Consider the following 21631-nt stretch of genomic DNA (forward strand, 5'->3'; position numbering starts at 1 on the left):
TCCTGCTTTGAAATCAATACAAGAGCAAGTGAAACAATCAATCCCCATTTTTGACTGTAGTTGTGGTCAGACAGCAGAGCCCCTGTCCTCACAGACCCTCACTACAAAGTGGTGTTAAACTGTCACGTGCTCCTCTGTGGCAGAACACAGGAGATTTGAGGAATTCCACTAAGAGCCCGTGCCTGAAAAACAAAGTGGTCTCATTCCACGTATTAAAAGTGGTCTGGATATAAAGTGTAAAATATTTTGACCCTTTTATTCTTGTAATTTGTCACACAGGAGAGTTTTGTAATATGGACAATCAGAAACTCCTTCAATTCCTGCTTCTGTCTGTAGGCTTTCTCACAATCGCACATTTGAAAAAATCCTTCTATGTAATAAAGACAACATTCAGTCGGATGTTACAACAAAACCTCCATTAGTTGTGTTAACCTGGAGTTAATAAATGAAATAAGTACAACAATAAATACAATGTTTCCACCATTGTTAGAAATAAATAATTACATGAGAATTGCTTGCGCAACACACAAGCTACTATAAAATATTGAAAGGTACATTTAGGTTGTTTACAGAGCAAAGTTTAGCAAAATATTCAACTAAATGAGGTTAAGTGTTAAAATGAGTGAGTGAACCGAATCGGCTGAAGCTGTGTTGTTTATAGTGTCAGGTGTCTCCTTCCAGCATTGCAATGCGGTGTCACATTTTGGCAAAAAAATGCTGAATGTTATGTAGGTATTTGACTCATTAATTCTGCGTAATTTGAAAATTCGGATGTTTAAGAAAATATTATGTTAACAAAAGAGAAATCGACAAAGCATAATTTTATTTACCAATACAAATAAAGGTAGAATTGATCTAACATTTACATTGAAGATGTTTACAGAACATTATTTTTAGTGAAAGTTTGCATTTATATATTTATTTTCCTGCTCCTTTTCGACCGCAGCATGCTCATGGATGTTTTTTATTTGTGTTTATTTTACAGCTGAGAACGACTCAATGAAGACTGATACGAGTGCTGTGCACAGCAGTACAGAAGCAGGGGCTTGGGTATCCATCGGAGGATTGGTTCCATTTTCTAACTACACCGTTCGAGTTAATGCCTGCAACAGCCAAGGCTGTGTGATGAGTAATCCCACAGCAATATCTCTACCTCCTGGGGGTAAGTAGCTCTTTGTTTATATTTCATAATAACTGTGTTGTGAAACTCATTTTTCATGTGTTTTTTTCATATATAAAAGGAAGCATTTTTCCAAAATTGTTGATTTGTTTTTATTTGTTGTCTCCCAAACACAATGTGCTTCCTTCTACCGTCAATTTCAGAGTTAATTCTCTGTTGGCACAAAAGGTTGTTGGCACACTCTTGGCCGGACTGTTTTCCTAAAACTGGGCATAAATGACCGTCGTATGTTGCCCCATGCCCACTTTGTTTACCCTGAATGTGGTTTTGGCTTTGTGGCTTATGGTGTTGTGTTTCCAAACAAACTCATGCACCTTTGACCTTGGTTAGACCGTGATCAGGTTTATTTCCAGTATTGACTTATTGTATGTGCGAAAGCTGACTGATAGGACACGTTTTAAGCATACTGATACACAGTCATATGTGCTGACACACGCCTTCCAGTGTGTGAGCATGCAAGTCTGCAACTTAGTGCTGAATAGAACAACCGACACGAAGCACAAACATTATGTCTTGTGAAAGAAAGAGAAGATAATTTGGTAAAAGCAAATGCAGTCTGTTCTTTTTGGGGACTAAGAATGGTGTCAAGTGTTGGCAAAATTGCACATTTAAGTGTTGGGTGTTTCCCACAAATCAACAAAATCAAGAATGTGGGACAGGTAAAGGAGCATGAGAAACTAGTGTACGATCAACAAATGCAAGCACGGGAAGCCTCCAAAAAAATACTGACAGGGTACCATACAGTACATCTAATAATATGTCATTCCAATGCTGTTTTGTTTACTCTCCATAACTTTGTGTCAGCCAGCACTGAAAAGTAAAAATCAGCCTTACAGTCACTACATACGAGAAAAGCAGGAAGTTAAAAAAAAAGAATAAAAGCATTGGTAATATGTCTTAGGAATGCAGAGTAGCTTACCTTTGAGAAACGCCGGCACAAACGTCAATACTGCAAAGTCTGGGCAGACAGAGAGAACACATTACAGATTTCCCAGCTGTACTATTAATACATGTCAGACCGAAGGAAAAAGTCTTAAACCAACACCACAGCAATGTTGTTTCTTAGTTTTTTTAAATCTTAAAAGTGTCTCATATTTAAATTATGAAGGCGCGGCTGGGAATTGTTGCCTGCACTGAACACTGCAGAGTTTTATGACCTGTTATTTCTCACAATCTCAGTTTATCTTAATTTAACACAACTTTGCTTCACAAACAGGTCCTTCTACACAAACACAGATGGATGGTACAGAAATTGCTTTTGTTAAGTGTATGGAAATCGTGTGGCAGGATGTTGGCAGTTTGGTTGGGATGTTTGGCATAAGTAAAAAAAAAAAAAAAAAAAAAGCAGTTGTTCTTTTCCCCAATGGCTGTTCACGGTAGTTGAAGATAAAAGATGTAAAAAGCCCCTGGCAGCCTAGAGAGACGAGGCACTATAAGTTTATTACGGCACTAAGGACCTACCTTTTACATTGTTAAATTGTTGTTGATTTTAATTATGACTCTTATGGCTTGGAAATGTTCCTTTTTATGACCCTCCTCGCAAATGAAAGGTGACAACTCATTGGTTAAATAGTCTTTGGTCCATGCTTCCTTTTAGTTAATGGTGTGAAAACTTATTAAGCTGATTTACACACAAAATCATATTGGGAAGCATGTGCTATGCGCTGGAGTATGTGTGTTTAAGTAGAATGAAATTAGCCATGGAGGTTATAAAAGAAAGCCATCGCACTTTCCTGTCAATGTTTCTCGCAAAAAACCCAAGCCATTAATAAGCGAGCTGGAGCACTAGATACTAGATTAATATTGGAGGCGATAAGTGCATGTTTTTGGGCCATGTGGGTGTGACTGTTCCTGGTTTACCTTAATAAGTGTATGAAGGTTGATTGTAGGCCCAGTCACATGAGCGATAGCGATGTTAAGGATTTGATCTCCCCCATGCCTTATGTTTTTGTACATTTTGGGTTGCATCGTTTCTCACGTGCTGTGCCAAAATGGGTTCACGCCTCAGCCGCTGTCCAGCTCCGGTACAGATCAATCAGCGCAGGCGCCTAATCCCTCTAGTGATTTTCTTCATGCTGTCATGCAGAGTTTAACTACCTTTATTTTTGAATAGGGCCGGTCAATACTCTCTTGGGACATAAACGGCCACCCCCCCCAGCCCCATCGCCCACGAGCGAACTGCGTGGCACTGAAAAATAAGTTATAGATTCGGATTCCAAAGGATGCCATTAAAACACCCAGTCAAAGATCTTTCCCGTGGGCAATCAATGCCCTTGTTTATTGTAACTGGAATGAATGAATGAAAATATGCCGTCATAAGAAACTTCAAAATATATTTGCGATTTGTGAATTTGCGAATTTGCGAATATCCCCATTTGGTTAAAAACCTCACTGATTAAATGTTGCTTTATGTTTTCACTACTTCAATAAGCTCTTATTCTGGTAAGTACTGACTCCTCACTCAATTTCATCAGCTCGTGGTTACAATTCGCACTTGATTTAATACACTGCCGTTTACGTACACAGCGTGTTGCCCCAACATGTAAGCCCTCGATACCTACAAACGGAGCTCATCTCCAAAAGACACTGGTTGGTATTTTATACACATCGCACCAAAACACACTGATTAATAAGCTGGTGACATTGGTGCTGTCCCTTAATTTGCTTAAATCTAATAGGCTCTTTTATCAGTCAAACCCATATAGATTGCCAATTGATTAGGTAGGGTCAGCCATGACTCTGCATGTAGTTAAATGATGGAACTGGGCAGTAAAGGCTGTTACATATTAATAAGCCACAAAACCAAGAGGACAAATGGACTCACCGGTCCTCAAAGCAAAGGCGGAAGTGAAGAAACTTCTGGAAGATGTTCAAGTTCATAACAAAGGCATTAGAAAGTGTATAAATTTTAAATACCATGCTTTTTTTCCGCCCTCAAGATCTTTAGGCTTTTCTTAGTTGAATTGAAGCCTTGTCTGAAACTGTCCTTGTTACATCAAAGAACAGAAGGGGTAGAAAGCTTAAAGATACAGTGGAAACATAAAAGTGCATAGTTTAAAATGATTAGTGACACTTTTGATATACCTGAGATCGGAAGGGAAATGGCAAGGAATTTTACTTTGTGTTTTGTGAAATAAAAATCCATAGGAATTAACTCTTTTGCAAACCGTATTTGCACTGTGGTGTTGCTTTGTTATAACCGAGTGTTTTTTTTTTTTTCTTTTTCTTTTGTTTTTTTGGTCTTTTTAAAGCCAAAGCCAAAGCCGGAAAAAAACACGTTTTCCATATTCCCCAAGTCTGTTACCATGCTACCCTTAGTCTGTGTGAACGAATGGCAAATTAAATATAATGTTGACAGATGCAAACGACCACATGCAAGGATTTGGCAGACTGTGTTAATTTGTCATTGTTTTAATCTAATATAGGCAGTATGGGGAAGTGACATGAAAGAATAGAATGTTTGCATAGTAAAGAGAAGTTACAAATGCTGTAATTGTAAGGTGCACTGAAAAACAAATGTTACAATGTATTCAGTTCTGGTTACCTTTTTGCAAAATGACAGTTTTTGTTCTGCAAAGAGTTCAAAGAGGAACAAACAAATGAATCTGTCTCAAAAGATTGTTATACACGGATAGGTTAAATGACAGATCTTGTTAGGCTTAGTCAGAGGAGATGGCACAGGAATTGATGTCAATTAATAGGACTTTGTTCTTATAGATGAATCCAGAATTAGAAGAGATTTAAGAATAGGTGCCAGGGTTTCCAACATAATCTGTTTCAGATTTGTTTGGGGTGGGTGTAATCAAAGTGAATGAGAGCAAGGGAGACCCCGGGTGCTTTGAAGGCACTTCTTTACACAGAGAGTTGTAGGGGTCTAGAACAAACCATATAATTTAAGCCCACTCTCCTGGTTTCTTCAGGAAAACCAACTGGGCAAAAGATCCACCAAATGCCCGCATCTTGCTTGTGACCCTTCAGATGTCCTTATGCATTTAAAAGCCTTGCGGATGTCCTGTTCTGGGCTTTGTGTTGTCTCTACTGCATGTAGCTCTGACCGCTGACTGAGTCTCTATGACAGCAAATAACGAAGAAGCAGAAAGAGTTAATGCTTGGGCTTAGCTGGTACACCTTATGTCACCTAGTGGCTCAGTTTGTGATGCAGAAACGCACGTCCCTCTCCATGCGTCCCATGAGTCATCCGCCCTGAGCCATGCCTTCCCAGCTGCATGGGGCACAACCCAGCAGCCAGTTTGGGAAAGTTGACTAATTTATTTTATCACCTGTCATGGAGACATCAGGTCACAGCACAGTAGGTATTCTAAAAAGGAAAAGATGACACAAGAACACATTTGAATAGCATTTACCTCATCTGCAAAATGGGAGCTTGAGCCTGCACTGTAAAATGTATAGTAAAGAGGAAGTCAGAGGTCTATCGCCCTTCCCCCCCGGAGAGACGCGGGATGTTCTGGCTTTCATAGCTTAACAGAGCTCCCAGTGATGTTACTGGACTTATTATTTGCCTAGTAAAAATGAACTAATACAAATCAATATGTTTTCTAGGTCTCTGACCGTTCAGAGAAAGCAAAGACTGAGCTTCTACAGCCAAAAATGGCCCTGTGTGATGATGTGATGGAGACAATGAGCTAATGTACCAACCTCCTTTACCCCATTTGTTTTTGTTTTTTTCACCCAGGGGCTAAATATGTGCCAGCTTTGGCCAAATCCAAATATCCAAAATGAAATTGGACAGTAATAAAGTGACGTCAGGCGAAAAGATTGTAATTATTTGTGTTTTTTCGAAACATTGCCCAGTCTCCTGCAGATTAAAGTGGATCAAACTGAACCAGTATGCGCACTTTCCGGGATTCTCTAACACAGCAATTAGCCATGTCATGCAGTACAGAAGTGCTTAATTACACGTTAAAGGACGGTTAGAAAAGGCATTTTTCTCGCTCATTACTAATGGGGTGTGCATAGAACTCCAAGGCAAGGACAACACCGCTCCTTCCAAGTGTGTGAAACTGGATGCCAAGGTATCGGGAATTCAGAACAAGCAGGGCTTCTCAAACACATGGCAGCAGTACAGTAGGATGTAACACTTGAATGTGCCCAATTCTTTATTCTGTCCAATGTGGGCAGCACCTTTGTTTTTCCAAAGGAGTATTGTAGTTTTAAATGAACAAGTTCCCATTTAAGACGTCTGTTTCATCTCAATGAAGACAACTTAGCTGCCGGCACACCTTACTTTTGGTTAACATGCAATCACCAAAGACATCTTATTTTCAAGCTTTTGTATGTCTTTTTTTGTTTGTTTGTTTTACACTCACAGACCAATCCAGCCCCCTGCATTTGTTCACCTATCATGAGTACCCATAATCACCCATTACAACTGAATTTCATACTTTAACGATGATTAAACTTGAAATGTGGGCAATGGATCTGTAAGCTAGACAGAGATTAGTCTTTGAGAAAGAGCTTTGTAAATGTCCAATGCAAGCACATCGAGAGAGGGAAGTCTCTCAATGTATTAGCGGCCCACAAAGACACGTACCGGTCACATTGAAAGATATCCAGCTGACGTGAGGCGGCAGATGCAGCAGTGTTTCTGTGCACACTTCGGTGGTAATTTCTCCAAATAGTTATTTGTTCCTGATGATTTAATGCTATCATGATCTTTGCACTGACAGCAGTGTTTCTAAAACTTTTTTATGCTTTTTTTTTTTTTTTTTTAATGGAACTGCTAGTGCATTATGAAAATTGAGCCCTTGCAGTAAAACTAATTTCTCTTCCTGACATGAGCGATGGATTTGACCCCCTGATGTGCCCAGATGCTTCTCATACTCTGCCAGAATGTTTTTGGGATTTCGTGTTCCTCTTGTATATTTTTCCTTCATTTTTTTTTTTCCCCCCTTGACTGATGGCTACAGTGTTGGAAGATTTTCAGACGAGGGAATCCTGTACTGGTGGTTGAAGCCACACTTTCATCATCATTTCGTCAAAATTAGTTGGATGAACTTGTAATTCCAGAACACGGTTATAATTGTGCCGTTTAAAAATGGATTTTGAATAGAATAATTGAACAAGCCTTAGACAGAGGGGGATACGTGTTTGCTTTCTATTTTTTTGTAATCGTTTGAACACAGTTTTCATTTGAAGAACATTCAGTTTGCTGAAATGAGGGTCAATTGAAGTTCACTCTTGGTTTTCATTGTTTTGGTCATGGGACGCTCATTTGTTCGTCAGATTTTGAAGCCTCATTTGAAGAAAATTCAGTTTAATAGAAGAAAAAGAAACTGTTCTCATTATATGATTTAAGTCTGCTCATTGATCGTAACAGATTGATATTTACATGACTAGGAATGTCATGAGCCGGGCACCTAAGTGGTGCATATGGCAAAAGCACTGCCAGAGCATAGGGTGAGTCATATAGGGTATAGGAGTTGGTGTTAAATCTGGCCTGTGCTACTGGTGGCTTTGATTGGGACTTCCCATGGTGCACTGCACAGCTGGCTGAGTGTTGCTATATTATATCCACTGTGTTATAGTTTTTCCATCTCCATGAAATGCTTCCATTGATGTCACAGATGGACTGTAGGCACTCTGGGCAATTGGGGCAATACATAAATGGAGATTTTTATTTAGAAATACATATAAATAAAGAGGTAACACTTTACAATAGGTCTCCCAACTGACTGTTTATCAACATAGTAGGTACTCAGTAACTACATGTTAGTTACTCATAATAACAGTGTAATTATGCATTTGTTAATATGTACTTAATGTGTAAAAAAGATTAGCGGTGTATGTAAGTACACATTTGTCTGGTAAGGATGCCTTTGTAGCTACACCAGGGGCATGGCCCACTTTTTACACATTAAGTACATGTAAACAAATGTATAATTACACTGTTAACTACCATGTTAATACACTGTAATTTGGGAGACCTATAAGTGTTATCAATAAGGAAATACTTAAAAAAAAAAATACATATGAATGCTATGGGGTTGAACACCCTTTAGCTGTAGTTACTCAATGAACACACCCCTGTATGAGGAATGTGAAGAATGATTTCCAAATGTAGAGCCATGCCCACTGCCAATGATGACGTCACAGGCCAACAGAAGGGGGGGGATGGACTTTCTGATGGCGTGTGGACCTGCTCTTTCTCTGCGGTCTCTCACAGGGGGACGGACTTGTGCAGGTGGTTGACAGTGTGGTGGCCCTTCTGCCTTATCAGTCGGTGTCATTAAAAACAAATGAAGGTCTGAATGATACGTAGCAACTCATTCAACCTTAGATTCAGGCAGAAGTACAAAGAGTAACAGGATGTGGGACCACGGACTATATTATTGTTTCTAATTTGATGTGTGTGTGTGTTTTAACTCTCTGACATGTATTTAATATAACAAGGCTAAGACATTATATGTAAGAAGCAGCCTTCTATAAATTAAAGTTTACAATGATTGGCAAAGCTGGCATTCACCTGATCAAAGAAACGCCTTGAGGAATCTTGTCCTAATCCCTTCGGGAGGGAGATTACCTGTGCCAGGGCTATGCAGTTGGCGCTATATGTTAACATATTATTTGTAAGATTTTCCTCAATGTTGATGTTTAATTTAACACATGGGTCTTTGAGCAGCTCAACAGGGGGTCTTGTTTCTGACTGCGCCTTCATAGGAGGAAATTGAAATGTATGTGCTTTCAGTCATTCATCACAGAAGTGCAGGAATCTAAACTGGCATGTTAGATCAAATGAATTATGACTGTGTGTTGTACAGTGGGGAACTGTAGTAAAAACAACAATGTAATTGTGGGAAATATACTGAAAACAGGCTGAATTGGACTTGATTAAGGCCTAGACGGTGCCTCAGGCTGAGTTTGCTTTATAAATAGTTTCCAGGGCTGGTGCCACTTTAAAAGCAGTAAGACTAGGAATTATCCCATAAATTACAGATATCAGGACATTGCAGCGGGTTCGATAGAACAGCTACCGTAGGGGACAGCAGAAAGTAAATCAAGGCAGGTGACCAGAGATTAGAAAAGTGTGACATGTATGGTTTGTGTTGTTCCCTTCACATTTTACATTTTTGCCTTTTCAGAAGTGTTTTGTGCAGATTTAAGAATAATAATAAAAAAAGTCCAGCTTCTATAATCATATAACAAGTCTGGGATGTCTTGAGAATATGAATTGCTTGTGGAATGTGTGGTGGCTAAATTTACTCGACGTTAAATATGTTTCACTGAGACGGCAAGATTTCTCACAGGGGACTATGTTTTCTGACATCTTTTGTAGTATTTTTCTTCAGTTTCCAGCTCAAAATGTCCGTAGGTGAGAGGATTGGTCTCTATAGCAAGCTACCGGTTCACTTAATAAAGGTTAAGTTCACATTGATTCAATTTCTTAGGAAATGTGGTGATGTACAGACTAAGTATCACTAATATTGAATAAATCGCACGCAGATCTCACTGAAGTGAAACGATGAACTACAATATGGAGTCCCAAGAAACTGTGCTTGTTTGTGGGAGAGTTGGCACACATCTGCTGTATCTTTCATATTTGAATATACTTACCTTTTGAATATATATTTAATTGAAACAGATTCCCTTTAATCTTAGGCATATGCTTGGAGATTGTGGCTCTGGGAGCCGGAGGTGAGATAAATTTACTCTTTAGTCAAATGAAAGTGTAACCTAATTGTTCATGAGGAAAACTACAAAAAACAGACACACACCACTATAAAAACAAGCTATTATATAATAGTGTGGTTTGTTTCCTGTTCATATAAGCAAAAATCACAAAATCTAAGGAGCCTTTAATAGGGAAGAAAGCGTTAAACCAAATGGTCCATGGGATCGCCGCTGCTCAAAGCGAGGAACAGTTTTTCCAGTTTAAGGAGCATTTCCATTCTTACCCAGCATATGCTCTCCACAGTTTTCTCTGCTCTAATTCGTCTGCATTGTTCGACAGCTCCAGATGGCGTGCTGCCTCCTAGGCTGTCATCTGCCACCCCGACCAGTCTTCAGGTTGTCTGGTCTGCACCAGTTCGCAACAATGCTCCAGGCCTGCCCAGATACCAACTCCAGAGGAAGGCAGATCATTCCACTGGTGACATTCTACAGTAAGACCCACAATAGATTTTTTATAAAGCTGTATAAGTCGCACACAATTTATCCTTAACTGATTACAACTTTTAAACTCCACCACACAAATTAACCATTTTAGGCAATTCCCAACACATGTATTCACAGTGACTGAAAATTCACTTTCCACTTTTGTAAGTCTAGGTTAATGTTTTACATGTCAAAAGGATTTTTCTCATTGTCTAGAAAAGTGAACATTATTTATAAACACTCTACTGCCTGTGCAAGTCATAATGGGGAATACGTAATATCAATACTGCATAGGTGTTGTATGTTGTCTGTCTTTACATTGAACAAGGCTGTCTAAATTCCACTCAGAGTAAAAGGGGAGAGAAAAAACACCTGAATTATCTTGTTTTATCACGGCACTGATGCTTTTGATACATTTGTTTAAGCATTTCCTCAATCAGCATCATGACTTCGCGGAACAGAATTACATGGGAATTTGCATCTGTGTAAATGTGCCATATGTGACCATGAGAGAAGAACAACAGGTTTATCATCCCCCCTACTGACCAGCTTGACTGAAATGATATAGGATGAGGTTGACATTACAGTGAAAAACAATCTGCCGTGATTTCTAACACAATTTTGACGAGAAGTTTACAGGAAAATCCCAGCAAGATATGCTCTATTGCACTTTATTCAAATAAATTTTATATTTTATGGTAATTGCTCCTTCTTTAGATATATTTCAGTGTGATTACTAGGTGTAACCAATACTTTGACCACCAATGTGTGCGTATAATTTCACGTTGGCGGTTTTTGGTGGAAAGAAGATTGTATTATGAGGTTTTCCTTGTAATCTATGCAGAGTTGAACAATTTTGCAGAAGACTGCTCTATCAAAAGTTATGCATCTGATATGTATTCATTACATGCATCTTGACAACAAAGTGCAATTTAATCAGAAATGGGAAAATTCTCATTCTGTTCTAATAAATAAATGACTAGGCCCATGTATTATATATCACCCTAGTTTCTAGGGATCCCTTTGAAATGTATTTCATTGTTCATGTGATTTATTTATTAAGTCTTATGGTAAATTTGATTGTGAATCTTAAAAAAACTACAGTAGCACAAAACAGGAATAGAAAGATTTCAGCTGATATTTAGAATGGTTTTTCGGTTTTCACAATTGTTTGGAATCAAGAAAAAAAAATGTCCTATCGTGTTTTAAAAATGTATACATTTAATCTCTCTTTAAAGCTTACTTTGTGATTTGTGTCACATTAAACAGAACCTCAAATGTATTCTCTCTCTCTGTTCAACAGTTGCAATAGTAGTAAAGATGTTTAACTTTACTTTGCAATAATGATAAAACAATAACAATGACATAGTCTTTAACTTATTTTTTTCAAGAAAAGTGTGCTAGAAGGATTGGAGTTTCTTTTTAATTGCCTATCCATGTATTGTATTGCGCCGGTCAATATTTGTCCTCCCTTCCATTTATCTTATGTGTAATATAAGTGTTGTCAATTAAATGTCCTTGATTCATTTAAAGTGGTACAGTAAATTTAATTGCCTTTTTATTGGTTTGAACTCATGTCCTCTTGTAAAAAAAAAAAAAGCCACATACAAATTAAACTGCGTCTGCTTCTGAATTGAGCGTTCACTCAGACCATTACTTTTTCCAGTGCGTATATTTGTTCACTGTTAAAACAGTAAATATAAATGTCAAATAGTAGAATATGCCTGATCCTGTAAACCGGTTTCCAGAATATATATTAATAAGTTTCCCCCCTTTAGGTAATCTATGGCTAAGACACTATTACAGGGTCTTTAATTATTTATTTTCTTCTCCCCTCAGGCTCCTGGACAATGTAACTACTACTTTCAGTTACATGGCCGTTGGTCTCGAGCCATACACATCGTATGAGTTCAGGCTGATTGTCTCCAATGCCTATGGACACACGGTCAGTGAGTGGACACGCATGGTCACGGCAGAGGACAGTAAGTGACCTCATCTGCTGAAAAAGTTTTTGGTTGCACGTTCTCAAACATTTTCAGGAGAATTCTGACTCCCACTCCACGGCCCAGAAATCCACTATCTCTCTCCCGTCATAATTCTGAGTGTATTATTACAAGCAGGACACGAGGAGAGAGGATGGGATTTCCAGCGCAAACTTGCCATCGGGAAATTGCTCCAACACTTGCCGCAACTAAGTGGATTTTGCACATTTCAGCATTTACATACTACAAATGCTGTTATCATGGGGGGAATAAGCTTCTAAAATCACTCTGTTAACATTGTTCTGATAGGAATTTTCTCATGATACTTTCTGTTCAGCATTCTTCATTTGTCTGTGTTTTTACCTTCTAACATCTTATGGAAAAAAGAGAGACTGATCAGTGTTTGTACTGAAACTGAAGTGCTGTCATTATAAACATCTTCAGAAAGGGCATCCCTATATTACTGTATTTTCTCTTATTCGCTTTACATTGATTTGACCATCTCCAGTACATTAAAATCCCTCTCGCTGTAATGTAACATATATGATTTCAATTGCTATCTGTCAATAAGGAAAATGAAAATGCCGGAAATGTGACATTTCCTTCTTTTTTTATCTTGAGACAAATGTCTTGATGGTGATAAGTGCAGACATCTGGTCGTGTTCGAGAGAAAGGGGCCTGGATTTTTTGCTGGGATTCCTCGTGTCTGAAAGCTGCTTCTCGGCTGCGTTTCGATGTACAGCTTGAAGCGTGTATAGAGAGACTTTCTTACTTTAGTCATGCATGGATTGACGGCCAGTAATAAACTCTCACTTTCCTGAGCATCACTTAGCTTTGTGTTGTCCCAATATGAGGGAATAAGTCAGTATAAAGTAGTTTTCTGCACACCACCAACATACATTTATAAATGTATTATGTTCTTAAATTAACAACCCATTTTGCATTATATAAGTCTTTAATAAAGGACAGCATTCATCTCAGTTATGTCTCTTAATTTATAGTTAACTATACAGTAGTCAGCCTCAGATTTGAGTGTTTTACAGATTATTATTTTTTATCTGGCAAGTACACTAACATTTATATAAAAACTACCCTATTCACTGCTGATACTGTGTTAACTGACATACACCGATCAGCCATAACATTATGACCACTGACAGGATAAGTGAATAACACTGATAATCTTGTTATCATGGCACCTGTCAGTGTGTGGGATATATTAGGCAGCAAATGAACATTTTGTCCTCAAAGTTGATGTGTTAGAAGCCGGAAAAATGGGCAGCGTAAGGATCTGAGCGACTCTGACAAGGGCCAAATTGTGATGGCTAGATGACTGGGTCACAGCATCTCCAAAACTGCAGCTCTTGTGGGGTGTTCCCGGTCTGCAGTGGTCAGGACCTATCAAAAGTGGTCCAAGGAAGGAAAAGCGGTGAACCGGCGACAGGGTCATGGGCGGCCAAGACTCATTGATGCACGTGGGGAGTGAAGGCTGGCCCGTGTGGTCCGATCCAACAGACGAGCTACTGTAGCTCAAATTGCTGAAAAAGTGAATGCTGGTTCTGATAGAAAGGTGTCAGAACACACAGTGCATCGCAGTTTGTTGCGTGTGGGGCTGCGTAGCCGCAGACCAGTCAGGGTGCCCATGCTGACCCCTGTCCACTGACGAAAGCGCCTACAATGGGCACGTGAGCATCAGAACTGGACCACGGAGCAATGGAAGAAGGTGGACTGGTCTGATGAATCACGAGTTCAAGGTGTTGACTTGGCCTCCAAATTCCCCAGATCTCAATCCAATCGAGCATCTGTGGGATGTGCTGGACAAACAAGTCCGATCCATGGAGGCCCCACCTCGCAACTTACAGGACTTAAAGGATCTGCTGCTAACGTCTTGGTGCCAGATACCACAGCACACCTTCAGAGGTCTAGTGGAGTCCATGCCTTGACGGGTCAGGGCTGTTTTAGTGGCAAAAGGGGGACCTACACAATATTAGGGAGGTGGTCATAATGTTATAGCTGATCTGTGTATTTGTTAAGAAAATTTGAATATAATTAATCTCTTAATTAATTTTGCATATAATAACACGATCTCTTCTGCTGCAGAATCTTAGATATATTTATGTGACTTATATATATATATATTTTTATTTTTTTTTAAAGTAATTGTAAGGATCAGTTACATCTCACACATAAATGTGAGGCTGGCTGCACGGAGAAATTGTTTTTTTTATTTTTTTGTGTGCATACGCAGGAAAGCACTGAGCCCAGGTGTCAGCCAAGATGGGCACAGAGATGTCTGCATCAACAGTCACGGGAACATAAGAGAGTGTATCTTGTAGGTGACCTAGAACGTGTCATTGTGGTCTAATTACTATAATAGAATCATATTAGAGTTCATAACAGAGACTCTTTGGTAAGTTATAAATTAATTATACTTCAGCCTATTATCACATACATTATAATTATCCCACCAGTATTTGCATACAATTCAAATGGGCTGTATCACCTCTTTATTACTATGTAAAATGCCCCCCCCCCCCCTTCCAAATGGTCAATTAATGCCCCGTAGCATTCGTGTCAGAACTTTTTTCAGTAAGTTTTTTTTCAGAGTGTCTAAATGACGTCCTGCTGCTCAGATTGAACTGGTCTAGACACGGAAGAGAGAGTGCTGCTATCGGGAAGAACAGGTTGCAGTTTTTTCAAGGCTCATTAGTGAGTACCATTGGACTGTGGATGTGTGCAGGAATGTTCATGGCCTCTCCGGTCATAAAAATTCCACTCCCGGCAACAGTTGGGCAGCAGAGCCGTCTTTCTGAGCATTTCCTCACGTCCAGTTCTGCGCATGTATACAATTTTCTTTCATTCTGGAGAAGGGGATGAAATCTAAAGAAAAGCAAATTGCCAGCTTCCAAACATGTTGGTCAGATGATACGAAATATTATTGAGAGTTAACTTTCAAAGGCAGAGTTTAGGCAGTGACAGACGTATGTGGAAATTAGAGAATACTTAAACAGTGCTAAGTACTGTATTAATCTCTGATGAAACATTTCTATGTACAATGAATCAGTGATGCTTTTTGATCTCCTTTTTTAAATCACTGTTTGCAGCAGGTGACAGATGGGCTACAACGTACTTTCCAAAAGTCCCGTTTTGCTAAATGCATAATTTTTTCATAACTTTTTTCATATTGATGACAGAGAACACTATTTGTCTTTTAACAACATTCTTTTTTATGTAGACTTGCAAGATCACAAGCTCCTTTGCTTCGTTCTCAGTTCTTCGTGGTCATTATTCATGCACACTATAAGCCTACACTTCATGTGCTGTCTTTTGTGCTTAATCTCGGCCCTTTATTTCGATGATCGTGTGTTGCCATGTAATAAATCACTCAATACACACACATACAATGTGTAAGCATTTTGGCACTATTTAACAATTGCAACAACAACAAATAATGAATACATTATTACCCAACTGCAGTATTTTCTACAATATTCAGCGCAGCAAGACCAGCAAAAATATTTAGGTTACACTTTACAATAGGTCTCCAAAATTATACTTTATTAACATAGTAGGTACTCATTAACTACATGTTACTCACTCATAATAACAATGTAATTATGCATGTATTATTATTAAATATTACTGTGTACAAATTATTAACGGTATATCTAAGTATGCATTTGTCTGGTAAGGATGCCTTTGGAGCTATACTGGGCATGGTCCACTTTTTACTCATTAAGTACATGTTAAGAAATGCATAATTACACTTAAGTAAGATGTAGTTACTGAGTACCTACTATGTTAATAATCTGTAATTTGGGAAACCTATTGTAAAGTGTTACCAACATTTAATTGTTAAATGTAATTTTCTCTGAAAACAGATTGACACCAATTAGAAATTAGTAGCTGCTATAATTTAAGCACATTTATAACATTTTAATAACACACAGAAACATCTTCAGAAGTAACAAATTGTAGCTATTTGAGTTTCAAGTGCTTTGGAAATGTGATTTCTGAAAACTTATTTTATCATATTTTCCTAATTGTTCAAATTCACAAACCAATCCATGATTATTTCCTGATTTGTGACGCAATCTAAAGATAAATAAATAAATAAACCTGTTTGCGACCTCTGTGACATTGAGATGTTATAAATATGTCGCCCGACTACAGTGGAAAAATCTAGAAAACATCTGCTTCAAAATGATCAGTGTCTGAGAATACATTTTCCTTATCAGAGGTGAGACCTATTTTAGCCTCTGACATTAACTCATTCACAAGCAGCGTCAGATCAAGTATCGCCGCCCTGTGAGGATTGGATAACGACAGAGCGAGTGGCTGGTGAAGAATCACAACAGGCCTGGCGGAGTGGATCTGGGTTTCCATTGCTAATAAACACTTTCGCATTTCATTGCATATCCCATCACTATGAAATAGTACTTGAAATCCCAGTACTAAATTAGCAGTTGAAGGAATCGTGGGATATTTTTCAAAATAATGTTACAGTGTATAGGGTAAAGGACATACAAGGTGAAAATGAAGCGGAGACTTGTCATATTTTTCTCCCCAGGAATGTTCCATCTGTTTTCCTTTTTTCTTTTTCTTTTCTTTTTTTTGATGTCTCCATCTCAGATAGTCACTGCACATTTGCTTATATACCTTTTGGAACATTTCAGTTGGAAGAATTTCAGTTTTAATCCGTATACTTCAGAACTTAGTTTTGGTCTGCAGTCTTTACTTCATCCCTGCTTTAATATAATGTCTTGAATCCTGCTTCACCTTAGATTTAAGCCATGCTGATGTGTCACCAGTTTGTAAATCTGATTGTTTTCATGCCAGACAGACTAACTGAAGAGTGAGATGTGGTCAAAATGAAACCTAGAAAAAGACAAAACACCAGGCAACACAGTTTAGAAACTGGGATCTAGAATCCACTGTGCACAGGGTTTTCCACTGGGACAGTGTTACAGTGGGCTTGAGACAGCTGAGGCTTGCTTACAGAGCAACAGCGACCCCTATGGCTTACTGGGAGCCTGGGAATCCCAAGGTCTATCATAGAGAGCCTCTATAACCCTATAGTTGTCATTTGCCCAACCCATGAATGAAAGTGCCCATGTTGGAGGACGTTTTCAAACCAGTCTCTCTCATCTCTCCCATTGTAAGGACAAGGACTGTAGCCATTAGCCGGTCAATTAACTATTTGGTACTGGCAACAGAGAAACTAAGAGAACAAGATATTACTGATGTAAAATAAGGCTTCCAAATGGAGTTAAATGGAGTTTTAAACTGAAGTTCAGAAGAAGGAAGACCCCAGTCCCGCTTGTGACTTCCCACGTATTAGGGTCCGGCAACTAACGCACTATCCCAGCATCTGTTGCTTTGCATTCCCCCTCCACCCCAAACAGCGCCCGTGCAGCATCTTGGCTCATTCCACCTGGTGGGGGGATTCCTGTTGTCCTCACAGCCAGGTCATCATTCCCTTAGTCAAGCCAGTCTAGGCCAAAAATAAACTTGATTTACCTTACACACGTCTACTGGGGTTGTCCTGAATACTCATTGTGTACAGGCATGGTGTTTATTTTAACAGAACCTCTGCCTGACTCCACATTTACACACAGTACCTTTTGAACGCTCCTCTTAGAAGACTCCTGGGCTGATCTCCTGTAATGAAAGCCGACAGCGTTTTGTTTATTTTATTCTACTGTAAGTTAACAGATTCCCTTGGCACAGTCTCTAACAACATGCTTTTCCACATTGATTTCACACTTAAAGACCTGCACATGATCTGTGGAGATTTTAAGTATTCAGCAGCATGTCTGGTTTTTCACTTTTATCATTCCATTAAAATTTTATAACCATCTTTTTTAATGTAATTTCCTCCACGAATCCGAAACTTCTGGGATGTGATAGCTAGCTTTGTGAACATAAACTTTTCTATGTACAAAAGCCAATTTTTTTTCTGGTTATTACTGAAGTACCACACAATGAATGTTTTTGCAAATGTTTTACATTATCTTTATAGCATGATTATATATTAATTAGAGCATTCCAGTTGGCAGAACAAAGCACAGTGCCATAAAATGAACAAAAACATGAAAATGTTCCCAATAACTGGTGGGGGGGGAGAATCACGATGTGTTGCGATTTTTCAAAGTCTTTATTACTTTATGCATAATTTATGTTCTGAATTCCTTTCAATACAAAAACATAGTGATTGAATGTATTTTTTTTCATTTGGATAAAAAGCATCTCTCAGTGTATCATTCAGTGTGATACCATTTTTATCCCTAGAAATAAGCATCTTGTTGGCAAACATCTCAATTTCTCGTCGTGCAATTAATTAGCTCAGAAAATAATTAATTGGGATTATTGGTATTGTCCCTCAATATAGTCTGTCTTTCAGACCAGCTTAGTTGTTCTAACGTACGGTTTTGAAAAAGGCATATCAATATGTATGCATTGTCCAGTACATATGTTTTTTATACGTATTAATAACCTTTTAATGTGCATAATTAATACAATTTTATCAGTTTACATGAATAAAAAAACTCTTGTGACTGAACAAGATGAACTGAAAAACAGCCCATTCACCACAAAATGAGCCATTTTAGCTTGACATAAAATACAGTCTGAAACCAAAAATGAAATTCTGAAAACAACCAATTTTTTTCTCTCCTTGTCATTTGATTTCATTATTACTGAGCTAACTAAATTTTTATAAATGTCATTTAAGGCCCAGCGAACCGCAGTCGTGTTTTTTTTCCTTCTCCATCGCTGCGATTTATAGTTCTCGAGAAGCCCCGTTCCCAGGATTTCTAAACGTCCTGAAATTACAGCTGTTACTGATCGCTGATTGAGGCCGACTTGTGTTATTGCACTGTGTTCTTGCTTGTACCCCAAGAGCAGTAAAGCATCAATAAAATAAAAAGCACCTGCATCTTAAATGAAATTTCAATTGAAAAACTTAACAGCCCTTCAAATTGCAGATTTTAACACAGACCAGTAAAGCTTAAATAACACTTCGCCTCTACAGACCAGAGGAGGGGAGGGAAGGGGGTGGGGGGGCTGGGGGTTTCACATTCAAGGTGACTTGATTGTCTCGTGTGGTAAAATTATTTACAATTAAGGAATTTCTCAAGAGAGCTGCATTGAATTTGCTGTTCAACACCTATGCAAGCATGTGGCCGGGCTTTTTCAGTATTCATGGAAGCTCCTGAACCCGTGTGGTAATTGAATCAGTTAGAGTGCTGAGTGGAGCAAGCATAAAAACCTGTTAACCTAAAGGTCAGATCTGTGCATTGTTTATTTATCAGAAGGTTGAAAGAGCTAAATCGGCAGCTACTGTCACAGTTGCAGTAAAATAAATTACTCATAACCATAACAGGAAGTAGATAAATGGGAAAATTGGGGTTGCGATTATAAACACAATAGCCACAATTAGTGTTTTTAAATCAGGCAGGGCACAAAAATATTTATACTTTTTTTTTTTTTTTTTTGGTTGATGTTGCAGGTGCAGGAAATTGTACATGTGCGAAGTGATTTGTATTTATTTTTTTGCAGTTGATTTAGTGTAAATATACATGCCTGCAATCAGCTATAGAAATACAGTAATAACATCGATTGTGTTAACAGTTGCCATTGCGTTGCTATAATCTGAGATCTGGAGGTTATGAGGCTCTGTGGGGTGGGGGGATCTGTGCATGCGTGGCATTGCAATCCGGGTTTGCCTCCCTGCAGACGCTGTGTCTGTTGTGGGGCCCTAGAGCCTCAGGGACCTGGAGTGCAATGGAGAGGAAACTGTGAGGGAGCAGAAGGACCCGAGCTCCCCTTTGCTGGAATTGAACCCTCTCACTTCTCTCTCTTTCTCTGCCGGGACTGATGTCAGACACACAGACACTAACCTGATGCAGCTACACAACAACCTTCTCCATAAATAATAATAATGTAATTAAATATTAGTCATTAGTCAGTGAAGTAGCTTCAGTGAGGGATTATTTGCCATAAGAGTGTGAACATTATTTAAATTGTTGTATGTCTTGTAATTGTGTGGATATTCCTCTAAAATAACTAAAACAAAGTGATACCTTTACCTGGAGAAAAGTCTGTTACAAAATGGCATTTACAAAGGGAAGTTCCTGTCACCGCTCGGCTGCTTTACAGAAAACACTCAGAATCGGCACCTTTTTTCTTTTCTTCTTTTCTTGTATGTTGCACAGCAGGATTTTTCTTCCTAAGTTCATACAACTTTCGGTGCTTTCCCTTTAGACCAATTTAGATTTTTAAAATGATTCGGATTGATATAGTCAGCAATATCAGTTCTTTTTATTCACACCTTTTTCTCCGGTGAGGTAGTGAGGCCGTTTTCTTCAGCAGATGGGGGAGGGTGGTGGGGGGTTCACCACTTACAACTATTTAAAGTTGTCTTTCCGGTTTAAACGCTGGACTCGGCCATCTGTGTTAATCATCATCAGCGCAGCACGAAGAAGAGGCAGTCACCTTGATCCAGGCTGCCCTTGTCTGCAACGTGCTATTTCTTTCCAGTGGGATGTAAATGAAGGAGGAAACCTGCTCTTAAAATGAGCTTTTATGAGGCGTTCAGTGCAAAACAGGGAGAAAAGAGAGTGCATGTGTATCCCAAAAGGGATGAATCCTCAGCTGACCCAAACAGTGTATTTCTACATTAATTTTCACATCCAATTATTTTCTCTTCTGCGTTTATGCCCCCACTTTCACGTGACAGGTTGGTATTTCCCAAATCCACTCTGATTAAGCGCCGTCCACAATCCACGTGTTCCACTTTGTTGTTGTCTGATCACCCGACAAACCTAACACATGAAAGATGGTAAACAAATGGAAGCATTACGTATTTTGTCCGTTAGACAGTTTGAGGTAGTCAGAGGTTTGCGGGAGAGTTAACCAGGAAAAATATAATAGTGTACAAGCTTAACATTTTAAAAGACATGTTTATCTTGCGTACATGCGCTTCTTAAAATTATCAAATATATAAATTTACTTTCTTGTTCACTGAAGTGTTCACAGGAATTTTTAGAAAGTTAATTGCATAACATTTACTTGGTGGAGGTGACTCTAATGGTTTTTAGATTCATTCTGTGTGTTTGCATTGCTATTGAATTTATGCAGAATATATATGAATGTAATGTTTTCTTTCCAGATTGGCAGAGCGCCGACAATGTGGTTGTTTGAGCTGGTAGCACAATGAAGACGACCAACATAGCTGTAACTAGTGATGTTTTTGTGGTGTCATATTGCTGTCTTATTCACATGCAGCGTACACCACCCATTGTATATGTAATTATGAAAATGACCCTGGCTGACAGCGTGGGTTAGACAGAAGGAT

The 21631-nt window shown here is 38.7% G+C and overlaps 1 protein-coding gene across 1 annotated transcript in view; it reads left to right on the top strand.

Moving 5' to 3' along the window:
* Positions 1–21631, top strand: part of ush2a (Usher syndrome 2A (autosomal recessive, mild)) — a 243804-nt gene that overhangs the window by 120508 nt on the left and 101665 nt on the right. The window contains exons 38-40 of the mRNA XM_066697388.1: positions 986–1162; positions 10149–10299; positions 12131–12273. Coding sequence (XP_066553485.1) covers positions 986–1162; positions 10149–10299; positions 12131–12273 — 471 coding nt within the window. The remainder of the gene's footprint in view (positions 1–985; positions 1163–10148; positions 10300–12130; positions 12274–21631) is intronic.

This window comes from Amia ocellicauda, chromosome 1, assembly GCF_036373705.1.
Source record: "Amia ocellicauda isolate fAmiCal2 chromosome 1, fAmiCal2.hap1, whole genome shotgun sequence".
Lineage (NCBI taxonomy): Eukaryota > Metazoa > Chordata > Actinopteri > Amiiformes > Amiidae > Amia > Amia ocellicauda.